General features: G+C 42.4%; 1 protein-coding gene across 5 annotated transcripts in view; it reads left to right on the top strand.

Moving 5' to 3' along the window:
- NARS2 (asparaginyl-tRNA synthetase 2, mitochondrial) overlaps nucleotides 1–11303 on the top strand; it is a 72986-nt gene extending 61683 nt beyond the window's left edge. For 4 of the 5 annotated variants that reach the window (XM_043504089.1, XM_043504090.1, XM_043504092.1 and 1 more), the window contains 3 exons: nucleotides 2192–2218; nucleotides 9683–9870; nucleotides 10529–11303. In XM_043504089.1, the coding sequence (XP_043360024.1) occupies nucleotides 2192–2218; nucleotides 9683–9827 (172 nt within the window). In that variant the 3' untranslated portion in view covers nucleotides 9828–9870; nucleotides 10529–11303. Of the gene's footprint in view, nucleotides 1–2191; nucleotides 2219–9682; nucleotides 10509–10528 lie in introns of those variants that run through there. The other variant, XM_038374625.1, reaches the window with a different exon arrangement.
- The last annotated feature ends 2327 nt before the right edge of the window (nucleotides 11304–13630 follow it).

The following is a 13630-nucleotide window of genomic DNA, read 5'->3' as shown; positions in this document are numbered from 1 at the left end:
CGCGTGCTTAACTTCGTTCACTTGAGTATCCTAGTTGAAGTCAATAGGATAATTCATATGTGTAAAGTTAATCGTGTGTGCAAGTCTTTGCAGGATTGGGGCCTTACTGCATTTGAATTGGTACAATACATTTAAGAAGATCATTGTTCACCACCACCAAAAAAGTACTACTTAGTATTTCAGAAACCTCTGCTATTGATTATGCTTCTTTCCTTTCTTCCCCTTTTTGTATTAATTAGTAGGGCTGTCAATTAATCCCAGTTAATTCTCGCAATTAACTCAAAAAAATAATCGCCATTAAAAAAAGTTATCGTGATTAATCGCACTTATAACAATAGAATACTAATTGAAATTTAATAAATATTTTTGGATGTTTTTCTACATTTTCAATATTGATTTCAATTACAACCCAGAATACAAAGTGCACACTTTATATTATTTTTTATTACAAATATTTGCACTGTAAAAATGATAAACAAAAAAATAGTATTTTTCAATTCAGCTCATACAAGTACTGAAATGCAATCTCTTTATCTTGAAAGTGTAACTTACAAATGCAGATTTTTTTTGGTTACATAACTGCACTCAAAAACAAAACAGTGTAAAACTTCAGAGCCTACAAGTCCACTCAGTCCTACTTCTTATTCTGCTAATCGCTAAGACAAACAAGTTTGTTTACATTGATGGGAGATACTGCTGCCTGCTTCTTATTTACAGTGTCACCTGAAAGTGAAAACTGGCGTTCACATGGCACTGTTGTAGCCTGCATTGCAAGGTATTTCAATGCCAGATATGCTAAACATTTGTATGCCTCTTCCATGCTTCGGCCATCATTCCAGAGGACATGCTTCCATGCTGATGATGCTTGTTTAAAAAAAAAAAAAAATTGTCAATTAAATTTGTGACTGTACTTCTTGTGGGGAGAACTGTGTGTCTCCTGCTCTGTTTTACCTGCATTCTGCATATATTTCATCTTATAGCAGTCTCAGATGATGACCCAGCACATGTTCGTTTTAAGATTACTTTCACAGCAGGTTTGACAAAACGCAAAGAAGGTACCAATGTGAGATTTCTAAAAATAGCTACAGCACTCGACTCAAGCTTTAAGAATCTGAAGTGCCATCCAAAATCTGAGAGAAACGAGGTGTGGAGCACGCTTTTAGTAGTCTAAAAAGAGCAAAACATTGATGCAGAAACTACAGAACCCAAACCACCAAAAAAGAAAATCTGGTGGCATCTGATTCAGATGATGAAAATGAACATGTGTCAGTCCACACTGCTTTGAATCATTACCAAGCAGAACCCGACATCAGCATGGAAGCATGTCCTCTGGAATGGTGGTAGAAGCATGAAGGGACATATGAATCTTTATCACACCTGGTACCTAAATATCTTGCAACGCCAGCTACAACAGTGCCATGCAAACGCCTGTTGTCACTTTCAGGTGACATTGTAAACAAGAAGCAGGCAGCATTAACTCCTATAAATTGTAAAATGACAGGTTTCAGAGTAGCAGCCGTGTTAGTCTGTATTCGCAAAAAGAAAAGGAGTACCCGTGGCACCTTAGAGACTAACAAATTTATTAGAGCATATGCATCCGATGAAGTGAGCTGTAGCTCACGAAAGCTTATGCTCTAATAAATTTGTTAGTCTCTAAGGTGCCACGGGTACTCCTTTTCTTTTTATAAATTGTAACCAACCTTGTTTGTCTTAGTGATTGGCTGAATAAGAAGTAGGACTGAGTGGACTTGCAGGCTCTGAAGTTTTACATTGTTTTATTTTTGAAGGCAGGTTTGTTTGTTTGTTTTTACATAATTCTACATTTGTAAGTTGCACTACAGTACTTGTATGAGGTGAATTGCAAAATAAAATTTTGTTTTTTACAATGCAAATATTTGTAATAAAAAATATAAACTGAGCACTGTACACTTTGTATTCTGTGCTGTAATTGAAATTAATATATTTGAAAATGTAGTAAACATCCAAAAATATTTAAAATAAATGGTATTCTATTGTTATTTAACAGCGTGATTAATCGCGATTCTTTTTTTAATCACTTGACAGCCCTATTAATTAGTAATATCTTCCCTTTTCTTACTCTGTATTTCCATGCACTAAACTCTTAACAGATCACACAGCTGATATGGATCTGCTCTGCTGATTTATTGACAAGAGTTTGTTTATTCCACAGATTAGGACTTGCAGATGCCTACCAATGGTAAGTTTATAGCTTGGTCTACAAACAGTATCTGTTCTCTTACTACTGTTACGGAAGAAGCTTTTTCATTGGGGCCCTCAGTGAGCTGCAACCAGTAACAATGAAGTGGCCATCTCACCTGAACAAAGTTTAACCATATGTTACTTAAAGTTTATCCTCCGACTTGTTTAGTTACAGCCAGAGTTGACTCTTTCATACCTTTCATTATTGCACAAAATGGATTAACTTGCTGCTCATCAAGAATTTTTAATATGAAATCCTTAAACTGTATGCAAAAAACCCAGAATTTTACTGAAAAATCCCAGGTGCTGTTGTATGTGATAAATAGGGCACAAAAACCACAAGCTATTTTTAATCTTTAGTGGCCACATGAAAAACTCCACTTGCAATTTGCAGGGTAGTTGTTGAAGTAATTACAGTTGTCCCTCTAAAGAAATAGAATAGAACAGTCCTTGAATTTAAGAAGGGAAAAACAGGCTCCCTGAGTTTTCTCCTATTAAAGTGACTGTCCAGACTCTGTGTCCGTTTTGAAAAATTATGAATTATTTGTATTATCGTAATAATGCTTAGGATGTATCTGTTCATCATCTGGTAGAGGAGTGATGTTGAAAAGTGTTTCAAACGTCGGAGAATTTATCAAAAAGTACTTGGGAAGCTAGAATAGCCATTAGGGAGGAGAATGCTTTTTAAACTGATAACTTGGATTAAGAGGCTGTAATGAAGGCAGGATTCCCTCCTGCATCCTGAAACTGCTTGGGAATAGCACAGCACAAGGTACCACAAGCCTCTATATCAGCCATGTGTAGGCAGGGCAAATGAAACTTCTTTCCATCTTTCATGGATTTGTAGGCCAGAGGACCATGATGATGAGCTAGTCTGACTTACTGCTTAGCACAAGACATAGAATTTCACCCAGTAATTTTGGTGTCAAGTCTGTAAATTCTGTTGGAACTATGGCATATTGTGGAGGAGTTCACTCACTGCAGGAGCACCTCGTAGTGGCCAGGCATGGCACAGTGGCTCTCTGCTCACTGAGTGCTGCCCCTCGATGGTTGTGCCAATGCTGCGGTAGTCTCTTTCCCCATCATTCCACCCTTCAGCCGGGTCATGATTTAGTCCGCCTCTTCCAGGGTAATTATGTCCCAGCTCAAAGGGACAAAAACTCTTCTGTCCTTCCCCAAATCAGTAGTCAGTACACCCCTGGCTCTGCAGAGTTCCTCCTCACTCTGTCACAGAGAGCTGTTTCCCAGGGCTTTCTCTGGAGGCCCAGCTCCTCCCAAACCACTGACACTCAGGACTTCTGCCCTGGAGCCTGTCTTCTCCCAGGCCTGCTTTAGAAAGTCTCTTTTTCCCCAGCTGCGCTCTCCCTCCAGGAACAGTCTCAGGGTACCAGTTCCTTCCTGCAGGCCCTTCTATTGATCCTTTCCCTTAGTCTGGGCCTTGTTCCATTGCCAGCTTTCCTAGCCATGCCCCTCTTTCAGGGCTTAACCCCTCCTCCAAATTTCTTACCCAGACCCGCCCTTCTCTTAGGGCCTGCTGCCCAGGGGTGTTCCCTTCCCGTGCAATCCAGCTTTCCTTCCCAGCCTTCCCCTCATCTAGCTAGGATCCCAGGGCTTACCCCTCACTGCCTCTCTATTCCCAGAGAGGTACTGCAGACTCTTTTTTCCTCTCTTTCTCTCCATGGTGAAGCAGACTTAACTGAATAGTCTATAGCCACAGACTATAATTGCTAAATACTCAGCCGTTTATATCCTTTCGCTCTGCCCTGTGTCCATCAGGTGCCTTTCTGCTACAATCCCATTTCCCTGATATTTTTCTGAGTAACATGATAATAACTTTTGTTACCTTAAGTCGCTTAAATTCCTCAAAAAGCTTTGCCCTTTTTTTATCAAAGCCCTAACATACCCATAAAAGGTGATCAGTTTTTCTTTTACCCTACAGAATGCACATACTCCATCTTTGTTTTTTCAACAGATTTTTGTTAAAATCACAGTGCCCAGTCAGTACTCTAAACAAAATCACTTGATTTTTCCTGTCCAGGCCCTGAAATATGTCATTATTCTCAACTCCAGGGCACAGTTCAAAATATCTTCTACCTCTTTTTTCGTTGATGCAAAGATTTTGGCATTCTTCTTTGAAATTTTTTTGTACTATGCTTTAGAATTCCCATTTACTCACGGGTTTCAGAGTAGCAGCCGTGTTAGTCTGTATTCACAAAAAGAAAAGGAGTACTTGTGGCACCTTAGAGACTAACAAATTTATTAGAGCATAAGCTTTCGTGAGCTACAGCTCACTTCATCGGATGCATTTACTCACGGTATTTCTGTGTCAATCCTTCCATTTCTTACAGTGCTTTTAGCTGCTTTGTCCCACCATTTCAGTCCCTCTTTACCCCATTATGCACTGGGATTCAGGCTAATGCTACATGTTTCCCCATCGGTATTAACTCTGTCACTGGAAATATAATCTGATTGATTAAATCACTTCTGTGTTTGGAGAGACCCTTTCTTATTGCCATAAGCCCTGAGACTGAGTCTGAAAAAATGACTGCTGCTGCTGGGCGTCAGCCCCTTTCTGCTACAGACATTCTCTCTTTATACTAACCATCTTTCTCCTGTCCAGTTAAGGCTGGCTTCTCATCCAGGTGCAGCCTGGTACTGTTAATTGGCCTCTCGGGCCCATATTAGCCCCTTCAGTGTCTGTGTGAGATGCCTCTTTTGGAGACATCCAGTCATGACTTAAAAATTGGGAGTGAGGGAGAATCCTCCATGTCTGTAGGTAAGAATGCAGGCCGAGAGCAGCTCATCTGCACTGCATGTGTTGTCAGAAAGCTGCCACGGACTCAGGACGTGGAGGGTGCTCAAGTTCAATCGCCATAGTCGGTCTCTTGCTTGCTTGTTGCACACATAGAGCTGAGAATGGTGATTGAGACAAATCACAGGAACACAGGAGTTGTCATAGTACATCAGATGATTGATCCAATTAGGCTGCTCTCCTGCTCTCAGAAGTGCCTGGTGCTTCTGAGGAATGTGGCACCTAGTTTAATTGCACAAAGCTGTAGTGTGTCCGGAGAGAGGAGGGTAACTTCTTACTATTTGTTCCCCATAGGAAGTCACCTTAAGCCCTGCAACATTCAACCTGATTGTGCATGAATAGGGTTCTGCTGGTTGGCTGCATTTTAAACAATAGCTCTATGAAGATCCATGCTGGGAGATTGTGGCAGGCTATTTTTGTAATGGCAGGGAGTCTACCAACATTAGCATGAAGGCTGTGCCATATCTTTCTAACTTTCCTGGGGGAAGCACAAGGAGTCATTGTCAACAGCCTGTCTGTGTTGGTGCATGGGGTTTCCAACACGTTCTGGAGGCACTTTCTATTCTGTCCCCACACTCCACCCTCCCATCAACCGTACCTCCCATCAGGAAAAATGTGCCCTCAGGACACAGCATAGGGAGCAATTGACACTGTCGTAGCCCTCGCGGCTCAGCAGAGGGATAGCTTCTGGTTTTGTACCTGGATTCTGCAGGGGCTTGTGCGCTGGAAGTTCCTGGATAGGAGTGCACAAAAGTGCTCCTAAACCCTGATCTCTAAAGTCCACCCAAAGAGCAGGCAGTTATTGAGCTGATCTGCTTCGCTGTATCCCCTCCTAATTATCCATCAGTATTACAGCGGGATTAGTGGCAAATCCCCTAGTTGCAGTTGCACTGAGACTGACAATTACAGCAGGACGGAACTTGCTTTTTTAACATTTTAATGATTGAATTTAGTCTCCAAATTTGACATAATAGCTCATTGGAGGGTAATTGAAACTTCTATGTGATTTTTAAAGTAAGATATTGACTAACATTTGCACAGGAAATGCTTTAAAATGCTCCTTTTCTGAGATCGTGCATAAAACAGAGTATCTTTGTTTGCCTCTTCCTCCCACTGAGCATTGTGGGACCTTGGAAATCACAATCTGGCCACTCCTCAGTGTGTTATTTAAGGAGTGGCTTGCCTCTAATGGACCCATTGTACCATGGGGAGAGGAGGGTGGAAGGAGAGAATCAGTAATCTGAAACAGACAGTGTTCCCGGTCCCATCGTTTATTCAGCTGATGAGTGGGCTTTAATAAGAAAATACAGTAAAGTTCCTGAAGCCATCTTGATCTTTCAGTTAGATACATTGTGTGTGTGTTGTAGATTTTCCTTTTGATTGACATTGGAGAGGGATGTTCAGCATTGGTTTGTGCAGTTATTGAGATTATTTCCACTGTCCTTTCTTTCACACTGTAACTTGCAAGGAACTCAGTCACCTCATTTTAATGCTACTGGTTATCAGATTTGACTATAAGCATCAGAGGGGCAGAGTGGTCCAGTGTCTAGGACACTGGACTCTGGGGGAATCAGGAGATCTGAGTTTTCTGGCTCTGCCGTGTCTTTGTTTCCCCTCCCACCCTTTGTCTATCTTGCCTGTTTAGATTGCAAACTTGTTGGGGCAAGGACTGTCTCTCGCTATGTATTTGTACAGCGCCTAGCACAATGGGGGCCGTTAGACGCTATCATAATAATAACAGGGACACTTTGTCCCCGAGCTGCTAGTTCTTGTACCATGCCCACCCACACTGCACGTAGCAGCCCAGATACTCTCTAGATACTGGACTCGCTTCCTCATTCTGACTTTCATTGTGGACATAAATGTTGAAAGTAGCTTCACACTTGTCCCATTGGCATCTCTGCCTAGGGATCTGGATTTCCTAGCATTCGCTCAGTGGGATAGCGACAGAGCAGGTGGTTATGTGTGATCTGCTCTTTGGAGATGGAGTCCGTTCTGTCCCATTGGAATTCATTACCTTTTTGACTGGAGGAGGGCTAGCCAAGCTGGGCCTCTCCATGTTGTAATATACTCCTCTGAGTCTCAATGGCAAGTATGATCTTTCTATCAATATGCTGAATAGGGTAGAGATGACCCTCTATGGCAACAGAAGAAGGAAAGAACTTAATGCCATTAGAAGTAAAAACTATCTAAAGCCATGTCATTTTAACTTCTTTCTATCTTTGCGACCCACTGCCTCCTCATTCCCACTCCCCTCCTTTATTATACAGTGGAGAGCAGGGCAGCAGAGGTGACCTGAGATACTGCAGTGCTCACTGGCAGCAGGTGAGCTTCATCTGTTCTAGCATTTCCAACCAATGGGTAATAGCAGCATTGATAGGCCGCATCTCCTCTTTGAGGCACAATGCAAATGTTAAACTCACAATCCCCCTCTGAGGCGGGGAAATCGTGTCTTCTTTGTTTCATAGATGGGGAACTGACTGCCCATAATTGCACGCAGTACGTCAGTGTCAGAACTGGCCTATTGAAGTCAAGGGGAATTTTTCCATTGACTCCAGGGGGTGCTGATTCAAGCCTTTGTCTTCAGTTCATGTAGCTAAGTTTTGATCCGAATGCCTCTCCAACACAGCATGTCCTGTGTGGAACAGAAGCAGACATTATACCTACCATCACTACGTAGCAACAGAGCCTGGATATTAACTGAAATATTCAATTTAAAATACATAAGGCCAGAAGGGGACCACCACTCTGATCATCCAATCTGGCCTCCTGCATGTGTATTTCACCCTGTAGGGTCCTGAACAGCATAGGAAACTGAGACGAACTTTGAGATGCAAAACTGAGGTTGTTTGAGGTCAGCATTGATCAACCCAAAGATTCAAGGCTTTTTCCAATGGGAAGAAAATCAGTTTCTTCCCAGATGTGAGCAAAATCTTTTTCTTTTTGCTCTCGTCCCTTGTGGAGTGTTGGATCAGTCAACAAAGCAAGATTTCTTTGGGATTGTTGTAATTTCACTCGCACTTCTTTCAGTTTTACAAAGCATTTCCCCACCTTGAATGTTCAGGTGCGTGGGGTGCCCAGACACCTCTGTTCTTTCAGGCTCACTTCTTTAACCAGCAGAGGGCAAGGAGATTTCAGTGTAATGAGGGGATTAAAAGGAATGGATTATGTTGTTTTGAAAGGAGACAGAAAAGGTAGAAATACATCCTACCGTGAATGGTAGCAAAGAGGGTGCTCCTTTTTGCTGTGCCTCGTAATACCGCAACTGGGCATGTCACAAAGATAAAAGGACACGTGTTTGAAATGGATGAAAGGAAATGCTTTTTTAACTTGGTATATAATGAACTCCTGGAATTCACCACCCTGGGATGTTATTGCAGTACATAGTTTAGCAAGATTCAAAGGTTACACGGGCTATCAACTCTTCAGCTGCAGGGCATAAACTGATTGCTAGCTGGGGTCATGGAAAAATATTTCCCTTCAGGGAATTTCATTGTGCAATCAGCCAGGTGCAGGGGGAGCAGTTCGCTTGCCTCTTAAGCTTCATGTGTGAGCCACTGCAAGAGATAGGATGCTAGGCTAGTATGTGGCTCTTTCATGTGGAAAATGTACAGTGTGCAGCTTGTTGAATAAAGAGATCCTCAAAGAGAATTTTCCAGCATAAAGGAAAATTTCCGTGCATCTGCCACAACCTGCTTTTTCTCTTGTCAGTGCAGTATTGAAAATGTCTCGACTCCACCATGGGTGATGCGCTGACAGGGAAAGAGCTGCTCCTGTAGCAATCATCAGAAATGGGTTAAGTGCCTGATCCAAAGCCCATTGAAGGCAGTGGGAGCTTTCCATTAACTTTAATGGGCTCTAGATCAGCACTCAGGTCTGAATGCGTGGGTTAGCCTAGTGCAGGTGTGAGCAGCCACATTGCAAAGCCCTACCCAAACCCAAGTTGCTGTATCCTCTGTGTGTGTGTGTGTCTGCAGTTTCTGGGGATATATTCCAGGGTTGTTTGTGCTGTAGAACGCTGAGCTGCTGTATGATTCTTTCCTAGTGAATTTTGGGAGAACTTGTCTGTTCTTTCGGGCACATAGGGGAGAATTGTGGGAAGGCATTAGACATCTGCCGGCACTTCAGTGTTTTAGCCTGCATCCTCATTGCAAAGCGGGTGTGTTAATAGCCTGTGCAAAAGCTCTAACCTGTACTCCGAGCTGGGCCAGCTAGCCTGGGTCTAAAACATTACCAACCCCAGATGTGAGAGGGTTTTGTGTGTGTGGATGGGAGAGGAGGGGAATGAGGGGCAACATCTGAGGAAGTGCCCGAGTTAACTCTACGGTGAAGACATACCTTTAATGCCAAGCCCTAGTAGGCAACGGAATAGTGTGCCAGGGCACATTTGGCAACCCCATCACTTAGGACATTTAAAATGGGATTTGATTGGAAAATTAAAGAATCCCTGTAGGGCAAAATTCAGCATCAGTAGGGGAAGGACTAAATGAGCTAATTAGATGTCTTCCATTTCTAACTACAGATACTTTTGATGTTGCAAGAGTCTGGGTCAAGCAAAGTAATTAAGATGAAGGAAAAATTCTAAATGGAAAGAATCACTTTCATTATCTGAGCATAACCATGTTGTGAATGTAACTATTTCAATTGCAGGTATCTAGATCTCCGGCAGTTTGGATCGGCCCCTCATGGAGGCTTCGGAATGGGGTTTGAACGCTACCTGCAGTGCATCTTGGGAGTGGATAATATCAAAGATGTTATTCCTTTCCCAAGGTTTCCTCACTCCTGTCTTTTGTAGCTCCATGGTTGACTCACATGGACCTGTCTGCGCTGGAGTGTTTGTATGTATAATGTGTGTGCATATGACTGCTTGTGATGATATTGGGGAAAGATGGAGAGAATTTTTGTACCAAATAATCTTGTGGTAAATTTAATGGAGAGATTGCGAGCAAGACTTTTCTTGGGAGATTTTAGACCCTACCATTTCTTAGTATTATTTATATAGCGCTTTAAATTGTCAAAGCACTTGAGATGCATTAATGAATCTTACTTAACTAAAGGATTAAAATCCTCATGGGAGGAACAAAAGTTAGGACTATAATGAATAAACATTTTTGAGCGCTAATATTTTTTTAATGCAAGATTGTTAATAAGGGGGTGTGAGCCAAGCACAGGACTGGGAGCCAGGAGTGCTATGAGGCTTAATTACATGTCTGTACAGTGCTTTGAAGATTGAGTGTGATAAAACTGCACGGTGTTGCCATTACTGTGACACATTTGCTTTTAAGAAATGGCTATTGTAAAGAGAGATTCTCCCGCCCTGAATTAAAAGCACGTACATGTTGAGGTTGGAAAGTAGATCCTAATCAGCTGAATCTTGTCAGGAAAAATGTCTCTTCTTTGTAACTTTGTAGCCGGGGTCAGGGAGTTGGTGGCAGTTGATTTTATGAGTCAATAAAGATGCATAGTTGGCTTTTTCCCTCATGGTTTGTTTTTCAGTCAGAAGATTTTGGTGTTCATCATAATGGTGATTCTTTCAACCTGTTCAGCACCTGAATCCTTTACCTTACACCAGTCACAGAGCTCTGTAAGAGGTGATCTATGCATACTGTCTTAAAGAGAACGCAAATTCGTGGGAAGAAAGAAATGTTCGGTTAAGTGGAAGTACATTTGAGCCTCTGAAGCCAACGTGTACTTTCCCATTTTTATTGAGAAATGATTTCACGTTCAACTGGCCAAGCAGATTTACCTACGTTTGTAAAGCCACCCTACAACCAATACACACTCCCTGTCATTGTATATCATGACTCTCTTCACTGCAGCATCTGATACAATTTTTGATAGATTTATCCTCCTAATGCCCCTGCTAGGTAGAGAAGAATTTATCCCCATTGTGCAGATGGGAACTGTGTGTAGATTAAGTGACTTGTCCAAGGTCACGCAGGAAGACTGTGGTTGAGTTGGGACTTAAACCCATGCTTCCTGAGTTGCAGTCCAGTGGGCCAGTCCACAGCGCCATCCTTCTTACCTTACACATATTGTCATAATCCTGAACTGTGACTCTCTGGGGCAGGGTTTTGTTTCTCTCATTTGTATAATGCCTATCACAACAGACCCTAAGCACTGTTGTAGAATAAATAATATGTACAGAAAATGACTTTAAAATAATTGGGTTATTTTTAATGATTACCATGTAAATATCTGTATGGAGTGTGCAGGAAATGCAGAAGAGCTAAAATAATTTTTCTCCCAAGCAGGTGAAAGAGAGTGAAAAACAGTGATTAGATAACAAAAAGAAAAGGAGTACTTGTGGCACCTTAGAGACTAACGAATTTATTTGAGCATAAGCTTTCGTGAGCTACAGCTCACTTCATCGGATGCATTCAGTGGAAAATAGAGTGGGGAGATTTATATACACACACAGAGAACATGAAACAATGGGTGTTACCATAAACACTGTAAGGAGAGTGATAACTTAAGATGAGCTATTACCAGCAAGGCGGGGGGGGGAAGGGAAGAAGAAAACCTTTAGTGGTGATAATCAAGGTGAGCCATTTCCAGCAGTTGACAAGAACATCTGAGGAACAGTGGGGGGCTGGAGGGGGGAAATAACATGGGGAAATAGTTTTACTTTGTGTAATGACCCATCCACTCCCAGTCTTTATTCAAGGTTAGTGGTTCTGTTGTGTGGTGTATGGTTGCTGGTGAGTATTTGCTTCAGGTTGGGGGGCAGTCTGTAAGCAAGGACTGGCCTGTCTCCCAAGATCTGTGAGAGTGAAGGGTCGTCCTTCAGGATAGGTTGTAGATCCTTGATGATGCGTTGGAGAGGTTTTAGTTATGGGCTGAAGGTGATGGCTAGTGGCGTTCTGTTATTTTCTTTGTTGGGCCTGTCCTGTAGTAGGTGACTTCTGGGTAATCTTCTGGCTTTGTCAATCTGTTTCTTCAGCAGGTGGGTATTGTAGTTGTAAGAATGCTTGATAGAGATCTTGTAGGTGTTTGTCTCTGTCTGAGGGGTTGGAGCAAATGTGGTTGTATCTTAGAGCTTGGCTGTAGACAATGGATTATGTGATGTGATCTGGGTGAAAGCTAGAGGCATGTAGGTAGGAATAGCGGTCAGTAGGTTTCTGATATAGGGTGGTTTTTATGTGACCATCGCTTATTAGCACCGTAGTGTCCAGGAAGTGGATCTCTTGTGTGGACTGGTCCAAGCTGAGGTTGATGGTGGGATGGAAATTGTTGAAATCCTGGTGGAATTCCTCAAGGGCTTCTTTTCCATGGGTCCAGATGATGAAGAGGTCATCAGTGTAGCACAAGTAGAGTAGGGGCAGTAGGGGACGAGAGCTGAGGAAGCGTTGTTCTAAGTCAGCCATAAAAATGTTGGCATACTGTGGGGCCATGTGGATACCCATCGCAGTGCCACTGATTTGAAGGTATACATTGTCCCCAAATGTGAAATAGTTATGGGTGAGGACAAAGTCACAAAGTTCAGCCACCAGGTTAGCCATGACATTATCGGGGATACTGTTCCTGATGGCTTGTAGTCCATACTCACCAGCAACCACACACCAGAACCACTAACCCAGGAACCTATCCTTGCAACAAAGCCTGTTGCCAACTGTGTCGACATATCTATTCAAGGGACACCATCAGCCACACTATCAGAGGCTCGTTCACCTGCTCATCTACCAATGTGATATATGCCATCATGTGCCAGCAATGCCCCTCTGCCATGTACATTGGTCAAACTGAGCATAACCATGTTGTGAATGTAACTATTTAAATTGCAGGTATCTAGATCTCCAGCAGTTTGGATCGGCCCCTACGTAAAAGAATAAATGGACACAAATCAGATGTCAAGAATTGTAACATTCAAAAACCAGTCGGAGAACACTTCAATCTCCCTGGTCACTCGATTAGAGATGAGAGTGGCTATTCTTCAACCAAAAAAACTTCAAAAACAGACTCCAACGAGAGACTGTTGAATTGGAATTAATTTGCAAACTGGATACAATTAACTTAGGCTTGAATAGATACTGGGAGTGGATGGGTCATTACGCAATGTAAAACTATTTCACCATGTTATTCTCCCCCTCCAAACTCCCCACTGTTCCTCAGACATTCTTGTCAACTGCTGGAAATGGCCCACCTTGATTATCACCACTAAAGGTTTTCTTCCTCCCTCCTCCCCGCCCCGGCTGGTAATAACTCATCTTAAGTGATCACTCTCCTTACAGTGTGTATGGTAACACCCATTGTTTCATGTTCTCTGTGTGTGTATATAAATCTCCCCACTCTATTTTCCACTGAATGCATCCGATGAAGTGAGCTGTAGCTCATGAAAGCTTATGCTCAAATCAATTTGTTAGTCTCTAATGTGCCACAAGTACTCCTTTTCTTTTTGAGAATACAGACTAACACGGCTGCTACTCTGAAACCTGATTAGATAACGTTACTCTCTCTCAGATGTCACCAGTGTTGTGCAGCAGTTTTACACTATCAAACCTTGAGTATCCAAAAACTGTTTCTCCAGGCCAAGGCCAGTGCCCCTCAATGAATCACACACATTGAGAAGTCCCTCTTGTATCTGCATTCTTTTCATGT

This window comes from Dermochelys coriacea, chromosome 1, assembly GCF_009764565.3.
Source record: "Dermochelys coriacea isolate rDerCor1 chromosome 1, rDerCor1.pri.v4, whole genome shotgun sequence".
NCBI lineage: Eukaryota > Metazoa > Chordata > Testudines > Dermochelyidae > Dermochelys > Dermochelys coriacea.
The sequence above is the reverse complement of the archived record's forward strand: the minus strand, read 5'-3'. Positions and strand labels throughout refer to the sequence as shown.